Source organism: Ovis canadensis, chromosome 2, assembly GCF_042477335.2.
Source record: "Ovis canadensis isolate MfBH-ARS-UI-01 breed Bighorn chromosome 2, ARS-UI_OviCan_v2, whole genome shotgun sequence".
Classification (NCBI taxonomy): domain Eukaryota; kingdom Metazoa; phylum Chordata; class Mammalia; order Artiodactyla; family Bovidae; genus Ovis; species Ovis canadensis.
The window spans coordinates 175370768-175397944 of NC_091246.1; the positions used below are offsets into that span (position 1 = coordinate 175370768).

The window sequence follows — 27177 nt, forward strand, 5'->3', positions numbered from 1 at the left end:
CCCTACCCTAAAGAAAGACAATGCATTGTCTTAGTGAAAGCTAGATATTTTCTGATATAGAACTCACCACCAAATAATTACAAAACTGTTTTGAAGTTTAGACCTCTAAATAGTTACTTAAATGAGCTATATTCCATCCCTCTGGTCACTACCAAGTATATCAAACATTTGAAGATTTTGTCACATACTTCATTTATATGTTTGCAAGCAATAATAATATTTTCAGTGAGAAGAAAAAAAGCATTAAATAATATATTCAATGAGAAGGAAAAAAGTCATTGTTTTTCTATTATTATTTTTCTTTTTCTGAAAAGTTAATTACCCTTTGATTTTTTTAAAATAAAGCTTTTGTTTTCACTGAGATGGACAACATATGGAGAGAAGTATCAATAAGGCATAGGTATACAATTATGTATGAATCACTTTTTTAAGTTATTGAATTAAAAAGAATCAAGAATCAAAGAATAAGAAATTATGGTTGATACTGAGATTGAGATTTACATATTGAAATGTATTAATTTTCTCACAATAAAGTAAACTCTCCTGTGACAGAGTAAAATAAATACAATTTATATTGCAATTTGCAGAAATACACAATTATTAGTTTAGTTTTCATATTAAGGTGACCTTTCCAAGCCAGTTTTACTGAAGTGTTTTTTAAAGAATTATCCCATAATGACCTGCAGATTAAGTCAATAGCACCCCTTCTGAAATATTTACAAATCCTGAACTCTTACTTTAATCTTGACTGAGATCTCATGTTGTAGCCATACTGATATGAAAAATAAACTACATATTTAGTATAACAAACTTTTTATATTTATCCACTTTCAGAATATTTGGTGAACAAATATAACTTTAATGTCTTTCAAGAGGAAGTGAAGAGACATCTGGTATCTAAGAGTCTCTGTATGATCCTTATCCTGGTTAAATACCAATACTACATGTTTTTATTGGTGATATTATCTCTGTGATCCTTTATTAAATGATCTATTACTTAGAGTTGACAGGTTAACAGCACAGAACATCTGTAGGCATGACACTTTATTTTGAGAGCCATAGTGGGATGGAAAATGATATACATGAGTCTGTGGCATGCTTATTAATAGATTCAATTCTGAGTAGCTACATTATTAAAATTTGCAGGTATTAAGAACCACTGACAATACTGATAATTTCACCTGAAAAAGCAGAGAAGCCTGATTACAGGTTCAACATACTTTCAAATTTCAGTAATAGTATTTATGTAAATGAAGTTAAAGTGAGGCATCAAGAATTCTCTGGCATCATAAGTTTGTGGTTATACATCCTATAGTACTCCAAAATCTCAAGGATCATTCTAGAGACCAATTTAAAGGTCACATAGGCTTCTCAGTTATTTAATAGGCAGTGAAACTCCTTTAACAGTTAAACCCAACTTATGGAAAGGTTTTGGACAACCTCATTTATAATGGGCAAGATAATTGTGAGAATGAAGAAGATGGAAGGGACTGTCATAAATTACTTCAAAATGTTCTGTCACTTATGGCTCTGAACTGAAATTGGTCTAAAAATTGCTATCATACACCAAAAAGTTATAAAATAAAGAAAAATACAGCAGCAATTATGGGCAAAGAAATATTAAAGGAATTCATATATGAAGCAACAGGAAATAGAGGAAATGCATCTAGAGAAAATTAAGCATCACCCAGTTTAAACAGTAGTGTGATTAATTAATAAATGTTGTAAACTGAAGGTAAATGACTTTCCACACTTTAAGAACTTGCTTCTATGGAAGCCATGCATATATTAAGAGATTTTTTTAATGCTAAGAAAAAATTAATATTTTAATTATTTATAATGGCCTAATTTATTTTCCAAAGAAAGTTCTAAATATGTTATTAATGTTTGATTGACTGATTTGAACTAATAAACAGCATATTATTAATCTCAAAGTCAGTGATTATTAACATACATAAAGATCATCAGTCAAAAGATAAGTGTTTATTGTAAGCAACATAGTCTGTGAGAAGACTTCAGAGTCAGATACGGATTTAAACTTCACCTCTGGCACTTGAAACTTGTATATTCTTGGGTGAATTATTAGTATCATGAGACTTACTTCCCTCATTTATAAAATGAACATGGTGATGCCAAGATGAGAAAGTGTTAGTCACTCAGCCATGTCCGACTCTTTTCAACCCATGGACTGTAGCCTGCCAGGGTTCTCTGTCCATGGGATTTCCCAGGCAAGAATACTGGAGTGGGTAGCCATCTGCTTCTCCTGGGGATCTTATCAAACCAGGGATCAAACCTGGATCTCCAGCATTGCAGGCAGATTCCTTACTGTCTGAGCTACCAAGGTAATGCCAAGGGGACAAGGTTATGATGAAATTCAGTTAGTAACTATGTGTGAGAAAGATCCTAGGCCAATGCCTCACACAAACTAGATATTCAGTAGTTGCTACTTTGTTGTTATTATTGCTGATATAAAACCAAAGAATATAGCAAAAACTGCTTTATCCTTTAAAAGATATTTATTATAAAAACATATGTATTATATATAAAAATCTTTACTAGTTATAAGGTATTGTCCTTTACTAATTATAAGATATCTTACAGTTATAAATATAATATGCTTATAATAAGTAAATATTAGTTGGATTATAGTAATAAATATCAACCATTCTTATTTAAAATATGTAGTTATAGAAAGCATTTGCTTTAAGTAATGCTGGGCAATATGTACTGAGGACAGATGTTCCTCTATTAACACATTATAGGCAGGAAAGTAATCAAAGAGAAGTAATTTTTTTAAGGGATATTGAAATAACTTTTAAAAAATTTACAGTAAATTGTGTTCTGCCATTTAACCTCCTAATACCATGTCTTTGAAATGAAGAGATATTTAAATGTTTTTCAATAACATATATATATATTTATATGTTGTTAATATCTTTGTTCTTATTGTTAGTTTATAAAATGCAATCTGGAGGCCACCTGAGTTGATCAAAGCTTAACTGCACTTCTGAATCTGAAAACTATTTGGCTGTGAGACAGTCATATTCTGCTCTAGGATATGTATAATATAGTAATATAATATATATATGTATATATATTATGGATTGATCTATCTGTCTATCTATCTAGATTTTCTGTTGAATGCCAGAAAAGCTCTGTTATAAGACTCATGAGCTAAGGTTGTCATTCCATGATACCTGTATGTTTCCTCTTGTAGCCGAATTTAAATGTCAGCCTGGCAGATTTCAGTGTGGAACTGGGCTCTGTGCTCTGCCTGCTTTCATCTGTGATGGAGAGAATGACTGTGGGGACAATTCTGATGAACTCAACTGTGGTAGGTGATTATATCCTTACCTATTGAACATAAATTGAAATCTTAATTAATTATGTTTGCACCAGTTTAAATTCAGATACAGACTTTAACACACATTTTTCGTTCTTTTTATCTTTTAGACACACATGTCTGCCTCTCAGGTCAGTTCAAGTGTACCAAGAACCAGAAATGCATCCCAGTAAACCTCAGATGTAATGGGCAAGATGACTGTGGGGATGAGGAAGATGAAAGGGACTGTCGTAAGTCACCTCTAATTGCTCTGTCTTATGTCTCTCAACTGAAATTGCTCCAAAAATTATTATTGTTCATCATGAATATATACTGTGTAGGAAATATAACTGCAATGATGGGAAAATAATTCCACATAGATATCTATAGGGATGGATTATTTAAGAAATGCTATATAAAACCAAATAGAAAATTTAAATGGGTGGATCTTTACTAAAAAGCTACCTGGAAATTATGACAAACACAAAGGAACATGCATTCATCCACATCATCCTTAAGAGAAGCAGCAAAAACAAATTATCAGTGATTATAGTGCTTTTTTAAAAATGATTTTTTACTATATTACATAGCTACATGTAATTTTCTTCTGTTGATTTAATTAGTTACTTGAAATCAACACCATTTTTATTAGAGATTGCTTTTTTCCTAGTAATGACATATTGAGTGTATGAAAAAACAAAAAGTCTGGGCAAAATAACTGAATAAAATTATTCATTAAAAACTAAATAATGCTCCTCCTAGAATATCTTAACAAGGTACTTCAAAAAACAATTGTAAAATATTTTTATTTCTGTTCACCTCTTATTTCAATATCTCGTGAAAAATAAATAATCATAAAATGGAAGGCAGAAGAGTTTACATCATATGCATATGTGCCCCTAGGCACGCAGGCACACACACACACACAGGGTCTGAACCATAGGACACCTGTCAAGTTCAAGCTCTCAGCAGAACTGCTGTCAACATTCTGTCTTGCTGAAGTTTTATTTTATTCCTCTAAAACTTTTATCAGTAAATAATGTTCAGTCATCCAGCAATTTGATTAAGATGGTGCATTCAGAATAAAGTCAGTGCCAGTTCTTTATGGTTAGCCATTCTAGAAGCTGATCTATTAAGCTGACGAAGATTTGTGAAGCAGTTTATAGTTTCAGTCAGATGTTCGCCTCGTCTCTCAAAACCTTGGCACAACTAGAGGTTTTAATAAATTCTATGCTTTTTATTCTCTCATTCACTAATATCTTCTGATTTATGTCTTTTCCTATTTATAAAAATGTCTCTGTGTAAATTCTTAAATTTATCTGAAAAATATATATTTTGAAAAAATCTGAATTCTTTTTTTAAGTTAGTTCCAAGATATTTAATCAAGGGTAGGGTGATTTTGAAAACTCTTATTTTTATCAAATACATCATTAAAGAAATATGTTTTATTTATTTCTACTGAAATAGATAATAGGAATACATTGCAGATAATTAAAAGTTAAAACTTATCACCTTCAGGGCCTTATTAAGAAAAGATACATTTTCAATTGATTAACATAAAATTTATTTAATCTTTTTTAAATTAAAACATCTATTCTTGTCCAAAGCTGCATTTTAATAGATGCTTTCCTTTGAAGCTGAAAACAGCTGTTCTCCAGACTACTTCCAATGTAAAACTACCAAACATTGCATTTCCAAGCTGTGGGTTTGTGATGAGGATCCGGACTGTGCAGACGCATCAGATGAGGCTAACTGTGGTGAGTGTTTTGTGGATCTTACTTGTTGTATTTATCTCATCATCTGAGATGGCCAGAGTGAGGCGAATTTGAACACAATTCTGATACAACTAGTGTATACACCCGTGGCGGATTCATGTTGATGTATGGCAAAAGCAATACAGTATTGTAAAGTAAAATAAAATAAAATCTGAAAAAAAAAAAAAGAGTCCCTAAAAGTTTTATCCCTGTGTTCTGAGAGTCAGTAACCTCAGGTTAGCCATTTTCTAAAAAGCATGGAGGGTTAAGACAGAAGGGTAAGTATTGTTTTAGCATCAGTCAGAACTTTCTAAAAGGTGGATCTAAAAGATAAGATAGAATTATCATCTTATGTTAGCATATGCACATGCTATTAGCATTTAATGAATAGAAACAATGAAACTATTTTCTTATTGTTCTGCTGCTGCCTCTGCTAAGTCGCTTCAGTTCAGTTCAGTTTAGTTCATTTCAGTCACTCAGTCCTGTCCGACTCTTTGTGACCCCATGAATCACAGCACGCCAGGCCTCCTTGTCCATCACCAACTCTCGGAGTTCACTCACATTCATGTTCATCGAGTCAGTGATGCCATCCAGCCATCTCATCCTCTGTCGTCCCCTTCTCCTCCTGCCCCCAATCCCTCCCAGCATCAGAGTCTTTTCCAATGAGTCAACTCTTCGCATGAGGTGGCCAAAGTACTGAAATTTCAGCTTTAGCATCATTCCTTCCAAGGAAATCCCAGGGTTGATCTACTTCAGAATGGAAGTCATGTCCAACTCTGTGTGACCCCATAGACGGCAGCCCACCAGGCTCCCCCGTCCCTGGGATTCTCCAGGAAGAACACTGAAATGGGTTGCCATTTCCTTCTCCAAAGCATGAAAGTGAAGAATGACAGTGAATCGCTCAGTCGCCTCTGACTCCTAGTGACCCCATGGACTGCAGCCCACCAGGCTCCTCTGTCCATGGGATTTTCCAGGCAAGAGTACGGGAGTGGGTTGCCATTGCCTTCTCCATCTTATTGTTCTAAACTTCACTTTCCTCCTTAAATGTCATATAATTGTCCTTTTATCCAATGATTATTGTTCATTCTTAAACATGGTGGCGAGGAGGAGGGAGAAAAACAATAATAAAAGCATTTTCTTGTTTCAGTAGGTGACAGTAATCACTTAAGATAGCATGTTTCTAAAACATTAACATTTTCACTTAAAGTCAGTTATTTTATTTATAATATATTATAACTTATTAACATTGCAGAAATAAAGAAATATGTATTCATTTTGTTTAAAGCATTTTATTCTATCCTGACAATGTGAAACAGAAAATGAAAGTTATTGTTATGTGTAACTCATTTTTATCAACATCTAGTAAACATTAATTAAAGCTAATCACTTTAGGTAAATCCAGCAAACTTTTCATTTTGGGGGAGGCAAAAGAACATTTCATATAGTAATTAAGTAGAAAAGACAAAGTTTGTCTAAGCTAAAGAAAGCACTTCCAAGCTTCTAAGAAAAAATTGTCTTAAATGTATCATCTCGATTCTACCTTACTCTTTCACTCCTCTGGGAGAAATTAACATAATGAAAAGCCTTTAGGTTCTTTCAAGTTTCATTATATTGAAAAAAAATTCATGAGCTGCATGGATAATCATAAGCAATATAGTGTCTTTAAGAGTTGTTGTTGTTTAATATTGTCTCCTGTGTCTTCAGGACATGCAACCACCGTGGCTTATTCATTTTCTAATATCATAAAACCACCATTCATCACTTTTGTGGAATTGGTCTTCCTAATCAACTCACATGGCCTCAAACTACATCCATCACCAGTTTGTCTATAACAGTTATCAGTTTTGCAGACTAGTTTACATTACTGGCTGTTTTACTCTGTTGTCTTTTGTATTTTTGTTTACCAAATGAACTTGAAATAGTGACTTATATTACCTATCTGAATAATTTACTAAGTGAATTTTTTTAAATTTTATTCTTCCTCACTTTGATGTGATTTAACTGTTTTGGAACATTATATTATTCAAACTGATAATTATTAATCATCATCATCATAATGCCTATTATTTATGTGATGTCCACCGTATGACCCAAGAAATGTGTTCAGAGCTTTGCAGTGATTACTTCGTTTAAAGTCTTTATTATCCCTATTTCGTGAATGAGAAAAATGAGAGCCAGGAGTAACGTGCCTCAAATTGTAGAGCTAACAAATGGTAGACAGGGAACTTGAATGCAAAGTTATTTGACATGAAAGCATCTGCTCTATGAACATAGCGTGAATCCAGCTCATTTTTTCCATATAAAGAAAAAATTATTTAAATATTTTCTGTTATAAATTTATATAGAATTCTCCTAGCCACAATTACTGCTCTAAGTTCTAGACCTGTATGATAATACTTACATACACACAGAAAAAAGAAGATAGTTTGAAGAAGGGTTACCATTTGTCCTAAACCCACTCTAAAATGATATTGCGGACAGGTGCTAATTTAATTAAAAGAAACCATCATATTTTAGCATGGCATTTGTCAATCCTTATTTTACAAGGAGCTAAAAGGGCAACTTTTCATTTCTTCTGTTTTCAATACATATAGAAATGCAGTGTATTTTTGCTAGTTCTGTTAACACCCTGGTGGGATGGTTCATTTCTGATGCTTCATTGAGTCAGACAGCCATTTTGCTTTTTTGTATTACTTTTCCATGGGGATGGTCTTGATCCTTGTCTCCTGTACAATGTCATGAACCTCATTCCATAGTTTATCAGGCACTCTATCAGATCTAGGCCCTTAAATCTATTTCTCACTTCCACTGTATACTCATAAGGGATTTGATTTAGGTCATACCTGAATGATCTAGCGGTTTTCCCTACTTTCTTGAATTTAAGTCTGAATTTGGCAATAAGGAGTTCGTGGTCTGAGCCACAGTCAGCTCCTGGTCTTGTTTTTGTTGACTGTATAGAGCTTCTCCATCTTTGGCTGCAAAGAATATCATCAATCTGATTTCGGTGTTGACCATCTGGCGATATCCATGTGTAGAGTCTTCTCTTGTGTTTTTGGAAGAGAGTGTTTGCTATGACCAGGGAATTTTCTTGGCAAAACTCTTTTAGTCTTTGTCCTGCTTTATTCCGTATTCCAAGGCCAAATTTGCCTGTTACTCCAGGTGTTTCTTGACTTCTTACTTTTGTATTCCAGTCCCCTATAATGAAAAGGACATCTTTTTTTTAATATTAGTTCTAAAAGGTCTTATAGGTCTTCATAGAACCGTTCAGCTTCTTCAGCGTTACTGGTTGGGGCATAGACTTGGATTACTGTGATACTGAATGGTTTACCTTGGAAACAAACAGAGATCATTCTTTCATTTCTGAGACTGCATCCAAGTACTGCATGTCGTACTCTTTTGTTGACCATGATGGCTACTCCATTTCTTCTAAGGAATTCCTGCCCACAGTAGTAGATATAATGGCCATCTGAGTTAAATTCACCCATTCCAGTCCATTTTAATTCGCTGATTCCTAGAATGTTGACGTTCAGTCTTGCCATCTCCTGTTTGACCACTTCCAATTTGCTGATTCATGGACCTGACATTCCAGGTTCCTATGCAACATGACATTTTAGAGGAGACAGGGATCAAGACCATCCCCATGGGGAAAAAAAAAATGCAAAAAAGCAAAATGGCTGTCTGGGGAGACCTTACAAGTAGCTGTGAAAAGAAGAGAAGTGAAAAGCAAAGGAGAAAAAGAAAGATATAAGCATCTGAATGCAGAGTTCCAAAGAAAAGCAAGAAGAGATAAGAAAGTCTTCCTCAGCAATCAAGGCAAAGAAATAGAGGAAAACAACAGAATGGGAAAGACTAGAGATCTCTTCAAGAAAATTAGAGACACCAAGGGAACATTTCATGCAAAGATGGTCTCGATAAAGAACAGAAATGGTATGGACCTAACAGAAGCAGAAGATATTAAGAAGAGGTGGCAAGAATACACAGAACTATACAAAAAAGATCTTCACGACCCAGATAATCACGATGGTGTGATCCCTCACCTAGAGCCAGACATCCTGTAACGTGAAGTCAAGTGGGCCTTAGAAAGCATCCCTACGAACAAAGCTAGTGGAGGTGATAGAATTCCAGTTGAGCTATTTCAAATCCTGAAAGATGATGCTGTGAAAGTGCCGCACTCAATATGCCAGCAAATTTGGAAAACTCAACAGTGGCCACAGGACTGGAAAAGGTCAGTTTTCATTCCAATCCCAAAGAAAGGCAATGCCCAAAATGCTCAAACTACCACACAATTGCACTCATCACACCCGCTAGTAAAGTAATGCTTAAAATTCTCCATGTCAGGCTTCAGCAATACGTGAACTGTGAACTTCCTGATGTTCAAACTGGTTTTAGAAAAGGCAGAGGAACCAGAGATCAAATTGCCAACACGTGCTGGATCATTGAAAAAGCAAGAGTTCCAGAAAAACATCTATTTCTGCTTTATTGACTATGCCAAAGCCTTTGACTGTGTGGATCACAATGAACTGTGGAAAATTCTGAAAGAGATGGGAATACCAGAGCACCTGACCTGCCTCTTGAGAAACCTATATGCAGGTCATGAAGCAACAGTTAGGACTGGACATGGAACAACAGAATGGTTCCAAATAGGAAAAGGAGTACGTCAAGGCTGAATATTGTCACCCTGCTTATTTAACTTAGATGCAGAGTACATCATGAGAAACGCTGGGCTGGAAGAAACACAAGCTGGAATCAAGATTGCCGGGAGAAATATCAATCACCTCAGATATGCAGATGACACCACCCTTATGGCAGAAAGTGAAGAGGAACTCAAAAGCCTCTTGATGAAAGTGAAAGAGGAGAGTGAAAAGTTGGCTTAAAGCTCAACATTCAGAAAATGAAGATCATTTCATCTGGTCCCATGACTTCCTGGGAAATAGATGGGGAAACAGCGGAAACAGTGTCAGACTTTATTTTTTGGGGATCCAAAATCACTGCAGATGGTGACTGCAGCCATGAAATTAAAAGACACTTAATCCTTGGAAGGAAAGTTATGACCCACCCACCTATATAGCATATTGAAAAGCATAGACATTACTTTGCCAACAAAGGTCCGTCTAGTCAAGGCTATGGTTTTCCCAGTGGTCATGTATGGATGTGAGAGTTGGACTGTGAAGAAGGCTGAGGGCTGAAGAATTGATGCTTTTGAACTGTGGCGTTGGAGAAGACTCTTGAGGGTCCCTTGGACTTCAAGGAGATCCAACCAGTCCATTCTGAAGGGGATCAGCCCTGGGATTTCTTTGGAAAGAATGATGCTAAAGCTCCATTACTTTGGTCACCTCATGCGAAGAGTTGACTCATTGGAAAAGACTCTGATGCTGGGAAGGATTGGGGGCAGGAGGAGAAGGGGGCAACCGAGGATGAGATGGCTGGATGGCCTCACTGACTCGATGGACGTGAGTCTGAGTGGACTTCGGGAGCTGGTGATGGACAGGGAGGCCTGGTGTGCTGCGATTCATAGGGTCACAAAGAGTCGGACATGACTGAATGACTGAACTGAACTGAACTGATTGAGTCAGAAAGAAATGTATCACTCCTTAAAGATTAACCCTATCATGCCAAGTCCTTTTTATTTGAATTTGAGTTACATGTTTTTTTGTGGGAGAGAATGCACCTTGCCTCCAAGTAGGGATGAGCTTCATTATTGCACATCAGGTGGCCTAGCAGAATGAATCATAGGCTTGTAATAAGTGCCATTAAGGAAGTGTTGCAACACCTCCATGTGCAACCAGTTTTTAATGCAAGTGCTTTCTGTATTTTCTTAGCCCTGTGCTTCATTTACTTTGGAGGGAGATTCTATTTCACTCTTGGAAATCACCTAACCCTTACATCTTATTTTTCAACACCAATATTTGTATTTATCTATAGTTTAATATCTAATTGGCTTCTGTCGGTTCCAAAGTTCCAGTACTATAGTTTTTTCTAACTTGACCTAAATTAAACAGTTTGGGTTTTTTGCTTTTAACTGTAAATAAGAGCAGTTTAGAAGCACACATACAAGTAAACAATGTATACATGTTAAATAGGGAAATAAATAACCAGTAATGTGTAAATATTTTAAAAATTATTTCGTTTTAGTATATTTACCAAAATACAACATATCTATTGCATTCAACCCAGTGTGATTTTTGAGATCTTGAGTACTTGCAAATTTAACAACTAATATTCAACATGTATAAAAATTGTATGGTAATCATTTCTATATTAGAATAAAGAGATTTTGAATCACTTTGAATACATGTAGATTCAATATATTAATAGAGTCTTTTCCAGTATGCTAGTCATGGTGAGATTTTCAATTTAAAAATTAAATTAACTATATAGTTTCCCATCTTGTACACCTAGTTTTTGAGATGGTTAATTTAAATCCATGAAAGCTACATTTGGCACATTTGGATTTAAATTGAAAAATATTTTTTAAACATCTTTTAAATGTATTTCTCTGCAAATATACATATACATATACATATATATATATATATATATAACCTTCACAGTCATAGCAAATGCAGTGGGTCCATCTTATCATCAGGTTCCACACTAGCAGATATGAAGGGCTGACTGTCCTAAGCCATTTTGTATGAGGGACAGATACCATAGATTTTGGTATCTGTAGGATTACTAATCCCTTTTGGGTACCAATGGAATATTGTAGTGGTAACTTTATTTTTTGAGTTGCTAATAGTTATAAAATTACTTCTTTTTGCCCAAAGTTACTTATTCTTTTCTCACTCTATGCCCAAAGATAAACAAACTTTTAAAAATAAGTGTATAGATAGATATACACACTTTTACTAGACTCTTGGAAGGCTGTTTCACTGTGTATTACAACATTAAATCATGCCACATTTGAAACCCTGACCACAACAAATGGATTACTCCAATTGTGGCAGCTCTGGGGTATTCATTCGGAATCTTAGTTTCAAGCTTCCTCCACCTTCTGCCTGCCGTTTTCTCTTTAAGTAATAAAATACAGATTTCGGGATTTGATAGATCTGTACTAGATTCATACTTCTGCTCTGTCATCTGAGTTGAAACATGTGTACAATTTGATAAGATGATATCAAAATATGTCTTTCCATTATGTTCTATCTTCCTGATTTATAGTTTAGAATCTCCGTTTCCTAGAACCCTAGGAAACATTCTCTTCATCAGTTTTCTGTGTGAGATTTCCCGGTCAATTCTGTACTCACCACTCCACTCTCCGGAATCAGCTCTTTGTGCTGGCACTTGCCTTTCCTACTTTCTGCTCTTGCCTCCTACATCTTTTTACCTTACTTAAAATTCTGTGTCGTCAAAGAGAGTCTTGCTTTCACGTTGGTTCCGAGTCCTTTGCTGCTTTTGAGCCATCTTGATTTATAACCAGCCTGCTGCTTGGTTAATTGTATTTATTAATGAATTTGTTATAATCACACTAGCCGGGGCTTGTGAGAGGAATTTGGCTTTCCCATAGTAGCCTTGTACTTTCCACAGCCTGGATTTCAAACATGACATTGAACACACTTGAACCAAAAGACAGAATCTGTCAATGCTCGCTTTTATTTTCTAATTAATGTTTGTTGAAGAAATTTGAATAGGGTCCTCAAGCTGTGAGAATATAGGAAAAAAATGCATTTTTAAATTAAAGTGAGTACATGTTAAATTATAAGCTATTCCAAACATACAGACTTGTACAAAAAGTTATATAGTTATATACCATGTACCATTTTTAATAGATTTTAACATCTGGCCTAAGCTGTCTCTTAAAACAACCAAATCCCACAATAACAACTTATGCCCATCTCTATACTTTGCCTTTCCCTTCCTCCCCTTGTCCTGAAGTAGTCATATATCATTTGCATGTATTTTTAAAAATTTACCATGTTAGTATTCATTTATTAATATGTACCTAATAGTTTATAGTATTGAGGGACTGACGTTGAAGCTGAAACTCCAATAGTTTGGCCACCTTTTGCAGAGCACTGACTCATTTGAAAAGACCCTGATGCTGGGAACGATTGAGGGCCGGAGGAGAAGGGAATGACAGAGGATGAGATGGTTGGATGGCATCACCGACACAATGGACATGGGTTTGGGTAAACTCTGGGAGTTGGTGATGGATAAGGGGGCCTGGTGTGTTGCAGTTCATGGGGTCGCAGAGTCGGACGTGACTCAGGGACTAAACTGAACTGAAAAGTTTATAGAAGATCGTATTATACTTTCTATATTAATTTGAAGCTTAAGGTATTTTAGTAGTAGAGTGTGTTCATATGAATATTTCCATATAAAGATAATTTCTACATATTTCAATTATTACAGACTTGTTGGCAAATAAAGTACAAAAGCAGAGAAGGAAATGGCAACCCACTCCAGTATTCTTGCCTAGAGAATTCCATGGATAGAGGAGCCTGATGGGCTGCTGCCCATAGGGTCATACAGAGTCGGACACGACTGAAGCAACTTAGCATGCATGTATGCATTGGAGAAGGAAATGGCAACCCACTCCAGTATTCTTGCCTGGAGAATCCCAGGGACAGAGGAGCCTGGTGAGCTGCCGTCTATGGGGTCACACAGAGTTGACATGACTGAAGCGACTTAGCAGCAGCACCAACAGCAGCAAAGTACAAAAGACTTTATGCAAACTGTGCTATAGACCCCACGAAGCTTCAGTTTTCTGCTCAGTTGCTCTAATTGTCATCTTGCGTGAAAGTTCATTAAAAGCAGATGTGACAGGACCTAGAGGCAGGAATCTATTAATCCTATAGGCAATATTAGACTGAATGTTATACTTAGGATGGAGGGCTTGGAATCAGACTGAAGAGGAAAGCCCTGATACTGATGATTGTAGTAAAATAAGTCATGGTATTTGAGTTTAGTGACTTGTGAACTTAGTTATTTTCAAATTTTTTATTAATTTTTACTTAGGATAACATTTAGTAAATGTTAGTTCCATGATTTCAAGATAATCTAGGGGGAAATACCTTTGTTCACATATGCAAGAAAGGATGATATACTAAGTTCTGTATCTTGGGAAACAATCCACACTTATATGTTAATATGTTTGGTTAAGACATCTGTTACTGTTTTGATTCATGTTTCCTGAATATAGGTTACAAATGTATGTATTCTGATTCTACCCTGCTAGTGGCTGTGACTTTTGTGGGAGGGGTGGGATGAGGGGGTTGATTCCCAAAGGAGGCTGATGGGAGACCAATTTTAAATTTTCAGATATGTAGCATTATGATATCTCTTAGTTATTTGGAAGGGTGGACTTTGAATGTTTATGTTAGCAGGTGGTGAGGAGAAAAGCCTCTAATCCTCATATTCTCTGGGACCCCTTTTGGTCTCTGCTACCTGATGAGTTGTTCTACTGTAACGAACTCATGCTTGGAGTGCTGGTATCGCCACTCTTTGCTTAAGTGTGTGTGTGCTCACTCATTAAGTTGTGGCCGACTCTTTGCAACCTCATATACTGTAGCCCGCCAGGCTCCTCTGTCCATGGCATTGCCTAAGTGTAGGTTCGGCTATTTTTCTCTATGACTCCATTCTTGGGTGAGCTGCTGCTGCTGCTGCTGCTGCTGCTGCTAAGTCGCTTCAGTCGTGTCCAACTCTGTACGACCTCATAGATGGCAGTCCACCAAGCTTCCCCATCCCTGGGATTCTCCAGGCAAGAACACTGGAGTGGGTTTATGCATGAAAGTGAAAAGTGAAAGTGAAGTTGCTCAGTTGTGTCCGACCCTCAATGACCCTTTGGACTGCAGCCTTCCGGGCTCCTCCATCCATGGGATTTGCCAGGCAAGAGTACTGGAGTGGGGTGCCATTGCCTTCTCCACTTGGGTGAGCTACAACCTCATAAATTTCTGCTGTATATGAAAACTCTTGAGCTAAGATCTTCTCAGACACACATGATCCTGCAAATCTCCAGGTCATGTCAGGAGCCAGGGAGACTGCCTCTTGCTTATCTATTTAGCTACTACAACTTTTTCATTCTATTTTTATTATTTTTAATTGGAGGATAATTGCTTTACAGTGTTGTGTTGGTTTCTGCCATACAACATCACAAATCAGTATAACTGTATACATATATATGTATGTATACCTTCCCTCTTGAGCCTCTCTCCCATCCTGACCCCCATCCCACTGCTCTAGGTCATCACAGAATACCAGGCTGGGCTCCCTGAATTATACAGAGCTTTCCACTAGCTATCTATTTTACCATTAGTAGTGACATATATACACCCACTTTTAATGTCATTAAATCAGCCCTTCCTGAGTTTTGTTGACTGTGTTATACACTTGATGCTAGATGTTTCTTCTCAAAGCTTGGCATCTCCAAAAGATAAATATGGTGCTTCCAATAGAGCCCTTGAAGAAAAGCCTGTCTGCAGGAACGGGGCCAGGAAATTGTCTTCTAGCTTTTGTACAAATAAATGAATGAATTACATGTGAATCATTAAATAGTCTAAGTGGAACACTTTTAAATAAATCATCAGCAGTAATTTTTATGCACTGATTGTCTCTGAAACAAAAGAATGTGAAACTATTTGGTGATGCTTTATTATATTCCTCTCAATGAGAGAAAGCTGTAAGATTTAATTTTTATTGCAGAAAACTAGAAAGGAGTCCATACAATAAGTCAGGAGACCTACTGAATATTCCAGACTCTGAATTGATCTGAAATAAAAGCAAGAAGACCTAAAATAGCTTTTTGTTAGTAAGGCTGTGATTGAGTTTGTAAAGGAGAAGAACTACAGGTTTATTTTAATATCTGGGTTGGAACAGTCGATTTTTTTTAAAGAAACAGAGTCACAAATTTAACATTATGTGATATTTGTGCTTGAAAAACTTCATCTTTATCATACTGCTCCCCTTATCCTTGACCAAGTACATTTGACTCTTTTAAAATAACACACACACATGCACACAAACCCTAGTTGCAGATATATAGCAGTACATAGGAAGTATTAGATGCTTTCCTAAAAAATAAATATTAAATGCAGAACTTTAAAAATTTGCCTCCTTTTACTACCTTTAGAACAAAAAATATGTACTTCTTTTAGTTTGTAAGATTCTGTTCTCATATGCTTTGGGCTGGCGATTTCCTTAGAGAATATTCTATTCTTTTTGTTTTCAGTCAGTATTTAGTTGTGTTTTCTACCATATGTATTTGATATATGCTGTATTCTGCCCTGAGTCGTGTCAGACTCTTTGTAATAGCATGGGCTGTAGCCCACCAGGCTCCTCTGTCCATGAATTTTCTAGGCAAGAATACTGGAGTAGGTTGCTATTTTTCTCCTCCAGGAGATCTTCCTGACCAAGGCAGGGATCAAACCTACTTCTCCTGAATCTCCTGTCTTGGCAGGAAGATTCTTTACGATTAAGCCGCTTGGGAAGCCCATATCTGATTATACTGTACATAAATGAATGTGTGTGTGTTGTGTTACTTGCTCGGTCATACCTGATTCTTTGTGACCCCATAGACTATAGATCCCCAGGCTCCTCTGTCCATGGAATTCTCCAGGCAACAATACTTGAGTGGGTTGCCATTCCCTTCTTCATGGGATCTTCCTGACTCACGATTTGAACTCAAGTCTCCTGCATTGCAGGCAGATTCTTCAACATCTAAGCTACCAGGGAAGCCCCACAGTAATGAATGAAAATAGGTAAAATGAAGGATTATATTGCCTTTTCTCAACACCACCCCCAGGTAAAACATCTCTGTGTAGAAATTGTTTATTCCTTTAAGAAAACTTAAATTTGACTTTGGAGGAAGATGGTTACATATATGTATGGCTGAGTCCTTTCACTGTGACTATCACAGTATCATTTGTTAATTCACTATACACCAATACAAAATAAAAATATTTTTTAAAATAAACTTAGGTTTCTGCTTTTATGTTAAAATCAGTTTGAGGATCCAGGTGGTATCAGATTTTGTTTACAAAAAGACTACATTTTCTGCCATTAATACTTAAGGACAAAATATATTAATGCATACTCATTAATGTATAGAAGACCTATTATAGACTTGTGACTGTAACATTTGTTAACTTTGTGATATTGGGATATATATGGTATAGATGATGATTCTGGTATGTTCCAATCAGCTTTAGATTCAAAGCCTGGGATGCAAAGTCTTTGGGCTAGATTTTTCATGTCATCAGACCACTGTTCAAATATGGTTCCTTGTTCAAATTTCATGTTGAAAATTATGGGAATGGAAAGACAGGGGATATATAGTAGGATTTAGTATGATACAGAACTATGTTACCTCTTGCTGGATTATGGATGCCAGAGTAAATTATTGCCTAGTTTTATTTGAATAGCTTTGAAATATTTGTTGTTCTGTTCCATTGCTAAGTTATGTCTGACTCTTTGCAGCTCCATGAAGTGCAGCACATCAGGCTTCCCTGTCTTTCACTATCTCCCAAAATTTGCTAATCATGTCCGCTGAGTCTGTGATGTTATCTAACCATCTCATCCTCTGCCACCCTCTTCTCCTTTTGCCTTCAATCTTCCCAGCATAAGACTCTTTTCCAATGAGTTGGCTCTTAGCATCAGGTGGCCAAAGTTTTGGAGCTTCACCTTCAGCATCACTCCTTCCAATGAATATTCAGGGTTGATTTCCTTTAGAATTGACTGGTAAGATCTCCTTGCAGTCCAAGGGTTTCTCAAGATCTCCAGAACCACAGTTCAAAAACATCAATTCTTGGTGCTCAACCTTCATTATGTTCCAACTCTCACATCTGTACATGACTACTGGAAAATCATGGCTTTGACTGTATGGACCTTTGTTGGCAAACTTATGTCTCTATTTTTTAATACACTGCCTAGATTTGTCATAGCTTTTCTTCCAAGTAGCAAGTGTCTTAATTTCATGGCTGCAGTCACTGTCTGGAGTAATTTTCTAGCCCAAGAAAATAAAATCTGTCATTACTTCCACTTTTTCCCCTTCTATTTGCCATGAAGTGATGGGACTGGATACCATGAACTTCCTTTTTTGAATGTTGAGTTTTAAGCCTGCTTTTTCACTTTCCTCTTTCACCCTCATCAAGAGGTTTCTTTTCTCCTCTTCACTTTCTGCCATTAGAGTGATATCATCTGCATATCTGAGGTTGTTGATATTTCTCCCAGCAATCTTGATTCCAGTTTGTGAGTCATCCAGCCCTGTATTTCATGTAATGTACTCTGAATATATGTTAAATAAGCAGGGTGACAATATACAGTCTTGATGTACTCCTTTCCCAATTTTGAACCAGTCCATTGTTCTGTGTCTGGTTCTAATTGTTGTTTCTTGACCTACATACAGGTTCCTCAGGAGGCAGGTAAGGTTGTCTGGTATTCCCATCTCTTTCAGAGTTTTCCACAGTTTGCTGTGATCCACACAGTCAGAGGTTTTTTTGTAGTCAGTGAGTGTTAGTCACTCAGTTGTGTCCAACTTTTTCTGAACCCATGGGCTGTAGTCTGCCAGGCTCCTCTGTCCATGCAATTCTCCAGGGAAGAATATTGGAGTTGGTTGCCATTTCTTTCTCCATGGGCTATTCCAAACTCAGGGATCAAACCCAGGTCTCCCATATTACAGGCAGATTCTTTACTGTCTGAGCCACCAGCCAATGAATCAGAAGTAAAAATCATCTTAACCTTCTAATTAAATTTATATTTTTCAAATCCAAAATTCCTGAAAGAAATTTTAAAAAGATTATGAACATAAATCCTTCATAGTGAGTTTCCTTTGATGCAAAGCATAATTGACATGAAAAATATTATTCAATTACTAGCGAGATAAAAGAGAGAGAGCAGATGTACACTGTGACCTGAAGTTTTTCATTTCTATGGATCACATTATCCATATGAGTACAACTCATTTTCAAAATCCTTTATTCTAAGAAAGAAACAAAGCATCAGGATATACATGTTTCTCTTTTGATATAGTTACTGGGTTTTGACTGATACTTGAGAAAAAGCAGAATACAAACTGATACTGTCTGTATTAAAGATTGAGTAAATCTAACGTTTTTGATTATTGGTATTTTAGTTCAGTTCAGTTGCTCAGTTGTGTCTGACTCTTTGTGACCCCCCACGGATTGCAGCACACCAGGCTTCCCTTTCATTCACCAACTCCCAGAGCTTGCCCAACCTCATGTCCATTGAGTCGGTGATGCCATCCAACCATCTGATCCTCTGTCATCCCCTTCTTCTGCCTTCAATCTCTCCCAGAATCAGGGCCTTTTCCAACGAGTCAGTTCTTCGCATCAGGTGGCCAAGGTATTGGAATTTCAGCTTCAGCATTAGTTCTTCCAATGAATATTTAGGACTGATTTCCTTTAAAATTGACTGGTTGGATCTCCTTGCAGTCCAAGGGACTCTCAAGAGTCTTCTTCAAGACCACAGTTCAAAAGCATCGATTCTTCAGTGCTCAGCTTTGTTTATGGTCCAACTCTCACATCCATACATGACTACTGGAAAAACCATAGCTTTACCTAGACTGACCTTTGTCGACAGTGTAATGCCTCTGCTTTTTAATAGGCTGCCTAGATTTGTTATTTCATTTCTTCCAAGGAGCCAGAAAATTCATGTATTTGTATCACATTCATTATATATCTTACTTAAGCAATCAAATTTCTAATTTTAGTTCATGTATTTCTACTTAAACTAGTAATAAATTACAGAATATGTGTATATCTGCAATAATATATTAACCATTTTTTATAAATATTAGTATCAAATATTAATATTAAGTAAAGTAATGGTATTTTATTTTAGTTCATTAAGATCAATTATTCAGGAATTGAGTATTTCACAATTAGTTCTATGACCAAAATTTGCATAATAAAGAAACTAGAAGGAATGAAAGAGAATTGCATAGGGAATAATTTTCTGAGCAGCCAGTAAATACTATGTAACACCCTACTTCAGATCAGTTCAGTCACTCAGTCATGTGAGACTCTTTACGACTCCATGGACTGCAGCATGCCAGGCCTCCCTGTCCATCACCAACTCCCAGAGCTTACCAAAACTCATGTCTATTGAGTTGGTGATGCCATCCAACCATCCCATCCTCTGTCATCCCCTTCTCCTCCTGCCTTCAATCTGTCTCAGCATCAAGGTCTTTTCAAATGAGTCAGCTCTTCATATCATGTGGCCAGAGTATTGGAGTTTCAGCTTCCACATCAGTCCTTCCAATGAACACTCAGGACTGATCTCCTTAAGGATGGACTGGTTGGATCTCCTTGCAGTCCAAGGGACTCTCAACAGTCTTCTCTAAGACCACAGCTCAAAAGCATTGATTCTTCGGTGCTCAGCTTTGTTTATAGTCCAACTTTCACATCCATACATGACTACTGGAAAAATCATAGCCTTGACTGGATGGACCTTTGTTGTACATTACCAAAGTAATGTCTCTGCTTTTTAATATGCTATCTAGGTAGGTCATAACTTTCCTTCCAAGGAGTAAACATCTTTTAATTTCATGGCTGCAGTCACTATCTGCAGTGATCTTTGAGCCTCCCAAAATAAAGTCAGTCAGTGTTTCCACTGTTTACCCATCTATTTGCCATGAAGTGATGGGACCGGTTGCCATGATCTTAGTTTTCTGAATGCTCAAAGTATTGCACAATTGCAGTCATCTCACACACTAGTAAAGTAATGCTCAAAATTCCCCAAGCCAGGCTTCAGCAATACATGAACCATGACCTTCCAGATGTTCAAGCTGGTTTTAGAAAAGGCAGAGGAACCAGGGATCAAATTGTCACATACTGTGGATCATCGAAAAAGCAAGAGGGTTCTAGGAAAACATCTATTTCTGCTTTATTGACTATGCCAAAGCCTTTGACTGTGTGGATCACAATAAACTGTGGAAAATTCTGAAAGAGATGGGAATACCAGACCACCTGACCTGCTTTTGAGAAATCTTTATGCAGGTCAGGAAGCAACAGTTAGAACCGGTTCTGGAACAATGGACTGTTTCCAAATCAAGAACGGAGTACGTCAAGGCTGTATATTGTCACCCTGCTTATTTAACTTATATGCAGAACACATCATGAGAAATGCTGGGCTGGAAGAAGCACAAGCTGGAATCAAGATTACAGAGAGAAATATCAATAAGTTTAGATATGCAGATAACAGCACCCTTATGGCAGAAAGTGTAAAAGAACTAAAGAGCCTCTTGAAAGTGAAAGAGGAGAGTGAAAAGGTTGACTTAAAACTCGGCATTTAGAAAACTAAGATCATGGCATCTGGTCCCATCAACATCTGGTCCCATCAACATCTGGTCCCATCAACATCCTACTTATATACCGCTTAAACCATTTGGTACATGATCCACAGCTTGCCAGCCATGCCATGCACGTCACACATTTGAAAATACTGTCCTCCTCTTGATTAACTGATAGTATGAAGTTCAAAAAGTTGAGATTAAGTACAGTGTCAAATATCTTTATTTGCATGATGAAAGTTTTGAAAGTATTGTAAGAGTAATATTAGCATGAATTAAATAGATTGCATGATTATTGAGAAGAGAATATTTGCTCATGCTAATGAGCAAATACTCTTAGAATTCTCTCAAAAAATTTTCACCATGCTGAAGTGAGGGTTATTTAAGTTGTGATTTGTTTTCAGTTTTTTTGAAATTCAGTATAAAAAAGTATTTTTTCTTATTTTGTGAAATTTTGTAATTAACCACTGGGCATGAACTATCCAGATTCTTTTTTGGAAGGTACTGTTAAGTCTTGGCTCAGGATGCTGTATTTGTTGGCAGTGAAACAAATGAAAGAAATGAACATACTAAAATCTCTGGTTTGGAATACTTAACACAAAAGTAATTACATGCAACTCTATTGACTAAAGGTATGACTATTATTAAAAAAACTATCAGGTGTGGGGGAAGATTAGCAGAGCCAATCTTGAATTCCAGAGCTTTTTTTGTGCTATTTAGCTTTCACAGCTGGAATTTACTACTTCCTTATAGTACAAAACTATTCATCCACCAGTTTCTTTTTTCTAGCATCTTACTGGCAGGTGGAAAGTGTTCACTAACCATGTTGCTGAATTAACATGAAAGGCATTTCTAAACCACAGCAAAGAATGGAGCTGAATATGTCGAGTCCACTCTGTTTCATCTAGAGTGCCTATATTGTTATGATAATCATAGAATTTTTGAAGGAAAAGGATCATTAGAGGTCATCTGGTTTTCACCTCATAGGACCACGTCTATCATCTCTAATGATACAAACAAAAACACTTATTTTTGTCTAGGTAAAATCCTCATACTACAAATTAAGCCATTTTTTTTCTTTTAAAAATATTTTCAATGGAAATATTGAATAACTACACACTATTCTTTGTGTTAAAGTCCTTTGTTTAAGCATTTGCAAAGTAATATTTTTTACATCTTTCTTCTGATCAAATAGTTTCATTTTCTTTAATCCCTCTGCTTTGTGTCCTATTTTTTTCATTCTATTCATCAGCTGTATAGCTCTCTCCTAAAACCTTCAAAAATTCTATGGTTTGGTTATGATCTATGAAACAGAATGCAGCATTTTTAGTTATATATCTGCTGAGTATCTCCCATTCTTCATTACTGCATGTTCACTTGTGTATTCTAATATAGTGTTTGATTAAAAGCAATTCCAACTACAGCATTCATATTGTTGATCTGTGACTAACTTACATGATTACCAGCTTTGGAGATTTCACCTTCTACCAGCTTTCACTGTGATATATTTATGAGCTGCTTCTATGTTGTTGCATTTTTAAAGGTTCTAATGAAGTCAACTATCTATCTTGCCAAATTCTAAATTCTGAGAGTAGGAGCCATATATCTTCTATCCCCTAAAATATCCAGCACATAGTATAGAATCTAGCATGGATAAACATTTGAGAAATGAGTGATGGAAGGAAATTTTTTTTAAATATAAGTTTTGATTTGGACTTCCCTGGTGGCTCAGATGGTAAAGCATCTGCCTACAATGTGGGAGACCCGGATTTAATCCCTGGGTCAGGAAGATCCCCTGGAGAAGGAAATGACAACCCACTCCAGTATTCTTCCTTGGAAAATCCCATGAACAGAGAAGGCTGGTAGGCTACAGTCCACAGGGTCACAAAGATTTTATTTGGTTTAGCCAGATATAATACCTTCTCCCTTAAAACTGAGCTTTTGGAGCCTAGTTTTCTTTCTTTGAGTTTATATATATATATACACACACACATACATATATATATGTATATATATATTTCATTTTGTATTTGTGTATAAACTGCTTTTCCTCCTGTGCAATCCGATATTTCAGGCTTTACTAGTATACAAAATTGACTAATATTGTAAGGAAATTTCAATATATAGAAAAATTGACATATTCTGTGAAAGCTGTACCATGAGATGTCCCTCCCCATCTCTAGGAAGGTGAATGTGTTATGGCAGTACAACCAGGCGCTTTGCAAAAAGAGATCCACAATTCTGGGATTACTAGAAGCAGAGCACCATTCTTGATTTCAGTATTCGTGAAGTGAGTAGATTTCTTCTGGCCTCTGTCACTTCCTCATTATAAACAGATATAGTATTTTTTGTCTTTAGAAATGTAATGAGAGTGTTAAAAGAAATAAAAATATGAGAGTACCTAGTCAATGTATAAGTACATAATAGAACCTCAGCAAATAATTTTTGTCCCTTTTTTCAACACATCATGTTAGATATCTAGTATTGATATAGGCTAAAACAATTAGACAGTCTGTAATGGAGACAGAAGGGAACAAATAAACTACTATGAAATTTTCTAACACAAGAAAAAATGGTTCTGTGAAATCTTGTATTTCTTGTCATGCTCTGTTGCTCTGTCTTGTCCAGCTCTTTGCAACCCCATAGACTATGGCCCATCAGGCTCCTCTGTCCATGGGATTTTTCAGGCAAGAATACTGGAGTGGGTTGCCATTTCCTCCTCCAGGGGATCTTTCCTACCTAAGGATCGAACCCATATCTTCTTTTTTTTTTTTTTTTTTTTTGCTTTTTAAAAATAATTTATTGAGGTGACATTCACATGTCACAAAACTAACCATTTGAAAGTGAATAATCACACGGTATTTAATACATTTGCAGTGTTGTGCAACCTCTATCCAGTTCCAAAACCCTATTTTATTTTATTTTATTTTATTTTTTTTTGTTTTTCTTTCTTTTTTTTTTTAAATTTTTAGTTTTTTATTTTTTAAATTTTAAAATCTTTAATTCTTACATGCATTCCCAAACATGAACCCCCCTCCCACCTCCCTCCCCAGAACATCTTTCTGGGTCATCCCCATGCACCAGCCCCAAGCATGCTGCATCCTGTGTCAGACATAGACTGGCGATTCAATTCACATGATAGTATACATGTTAGAATGTCATTCTCCCAAATCATCCCACCCTCTCCCTCTCCCTCTGAGTCCAAAAGTCCATTATACACATCTGTGTCTCTTTCCCTGTCTTGCATACAGGGTCATCATTGCCATCTTCCTAAATTCCATATATATGTGATAGTATACTGTATTGGTGTTTTTCTTTCTGGCTTACTTCACTCTGTATAATCGGCTCCAGTTTCATCCATCTCATCAGAACTGATTCAAATGAATTCTTTTTAACGGCTGAGTAATACTCCATTGTGTATATGTACCACAGCTTTCTTATCCATTCATCTGCTGATGGACATCTAGGTTGTTTCCATGTCCTGGCTATTATAAACAGTGCTGCGATGAACATTGGGGTACATGTGTCTCTTTCAATTCTGGTTTCCTCGGTGTGTATGCCCAGAAGTGGGATTGCTGGGTCATAAGGTAGTTCTATTTGCAATTTTTTAAGGAATCTCCACACTGTTCTCCATAGTGGCTGTACTAGTTTGCATTCCCACCAACAGTGTAGGAGGGTTCCCTTTTCTCCACACCCTCTCCAGCATTTATTGCTTGCAGATTTTTGGATCGCAGCCATTCTGACTGGTGTGAAGTGGTACCTCATTGTGGTTTTGATTTGCATTTCTCTAATAATGAGTGATGTTGAGCATCTTTTCATGTGTTTGTTAGCCATCCGTATGTCTTCTTTGGAGAAATGTCTATTTAGTTCTTTGGCCCATTTTTTGATTGGGTCGTTTATTTTTCTGGAGTTGAGCTGCATAAGTTGCTTGTATATTTTTGAGATTAGTTGTTTGTCAGTTGCTTCATTTGCTATTATTTTCTCCCATTCAGATGGCTGTCTTTTCACCTTGCTTATATTTTCCTTTGTTGTGCAGAAGCTTTTAATTTTAATTAGATCCCATTTGTTTATTTTTGCTTTTATTTCCAGAATTCTGGGAGGTGGATCATGGAGGATCCTGCTGTGATTTATGTCTGAGAGTGTTTTGCCTATGTTCTCCTCTAGGAGTTTTATAGTTTCTGATCTTACATTTAGATCTTTAATCCATTTTGAGTTTATTTTTGTGTGCGGTGTTAGAAAGTGATCTAGTTTCATTCTTTTACAAGTGGTTGACCAGTTTTCCCAGCACCACTTGTTAAAGAGATTGTCTTTACTCCATTGCGAACCCATATCTTCTGTGTCTCCTGTATTGGCAGGTGGTTTCTTAACCACTGAGCCACCTCTCTGCATTTCTTGTCAGAAGAGAGGAAAACAACAAAATATGGAATTAATAACAGAAAGTTTGTTACTTTAGATAATAATGAAAAGTGAAAGTGTTAGTAACTCAGTCATGTCTGACTCTGTGATCCCATATACTGTAGGCCACCAGGCTCCTCTGTCCAGGCAGTGCTAGGTGGTCATTCCCTTCTCCCGGAGATCTTTCTAACCCGAGTCTCCTTCACTGTAGGCAGATTCTTTATTGTCTGAGCCCCCAGGGAATGCCCAGTGTAATAATAAATGTTAAATGGCACATGACTAGTATGAAACTTCAGGTATATGTTACATGGTATCCAGGAAGCCTTAGAATTGCAGTTCTGTATATACCCTACATGTTCCTGTGAATCCTGTTTGGTTTAAAAGCTTTTTCAAAATGTAATTGGCATACAATAAAGTGTATATATATAAAATGTACAATTTGATAGGTTTTACATTTGCGATTGAATAGGTGTTAAATCGTCACCTCATTCAAGATAATGAACATGTTTATCACTCCTAGAAACGTATTTCCTTTTGCAATTGTCTCCCTCACCAGTCTTCCTGTATCCCTGTCTCTGCAGATAACAGCTTACCTGCTTTCAGTCACTGTAGATTAGTGTGCATTTAGATAAAACAGGAGTCAGACCGTCTGTATACATTTTATCTGGCTTATTTAACTCAGCTAAATTATTTTGAAATTATCCTTTTATGTGGTTCATTGTATCAAATGTTCATTCCTGTGAAGAATTATAATATATGAATATTATATATATATAATATATGAATATATCCCAATATTTTCAGTCTGTTTACCGATTTATGATCCCTTGGGTTGATTCAAAGGGATTTTTTTCATTGAAATATTGCTGATATACAATATTATATGCTACAACTATACTCAATAGTAGTTCACAATTTAAAGGTTATATTCTATTTATAGTTTTTATAAAATATTTGCTGTATCTGTCATGATATAACATATATTTTGTAGCTAATTTTATATCTAATAATTTTGTGTACCTCTTAATCCCTTGAATCAAGTTTTAGACTATTGCAAATCAAGCTGCTATGAACTTTCATGTATTAGTTTTTTCTTTAGATCACATGATAAGTGTATGCTTAACTTTTTAAAAAATATCAAACTCTTTTCCAAAGTGGTTGTACCATTTTACACTTCACTTGCAGTACTGGAAAATTCCAGTTCCTCCACATCCTGGCTAATACTTCTAAATTTTAATCATTCTAATATGGCAACCAACTCCAGTATTCTTGCCTAGAAAATCCTATGGACAAAGAAGTCTGGAGGATTACACTCCATAGGGTTGTAAAGAATTGGACATGACCGAGCGACTGAGCGCAATAGATGTGTAATGGTGTCTCACTGTGGTTTTAATTTGTATTTCATTAGTGATTAATACTATGGAATAGTAGTTTGTATGCTTATTTGCTGTCCATATATC

General features: G+C 36.3%; 1 protein-coding gene across 1 annotated transcript in view; it reads left to right on the plus strand.

Annotated features, from left to right (window-relative positions):
* The window catches only part of LRP1B (LDL receptor related protein 1B), a 1961274-nt gene that overhangs the window by 1697163 nt on the left and 236934 nt on the right, over positions 1-27177 (plus strand). Inside the window, exons 64-66 of the mRNA XM_069573760.1 lie at positions 3218-3334; positions 3454-3573; positions 4960-5079. Coding sequence (XP_069429861.1) covers positions 3218-3334; positions 3454-3573; positions 4960-5079 — 357 coding nt within the window. The remainder of the gene's footprint in view (positions 1-3217; positions 3335-3453; positions 3574-4959; positions 5080-27177) is intronic.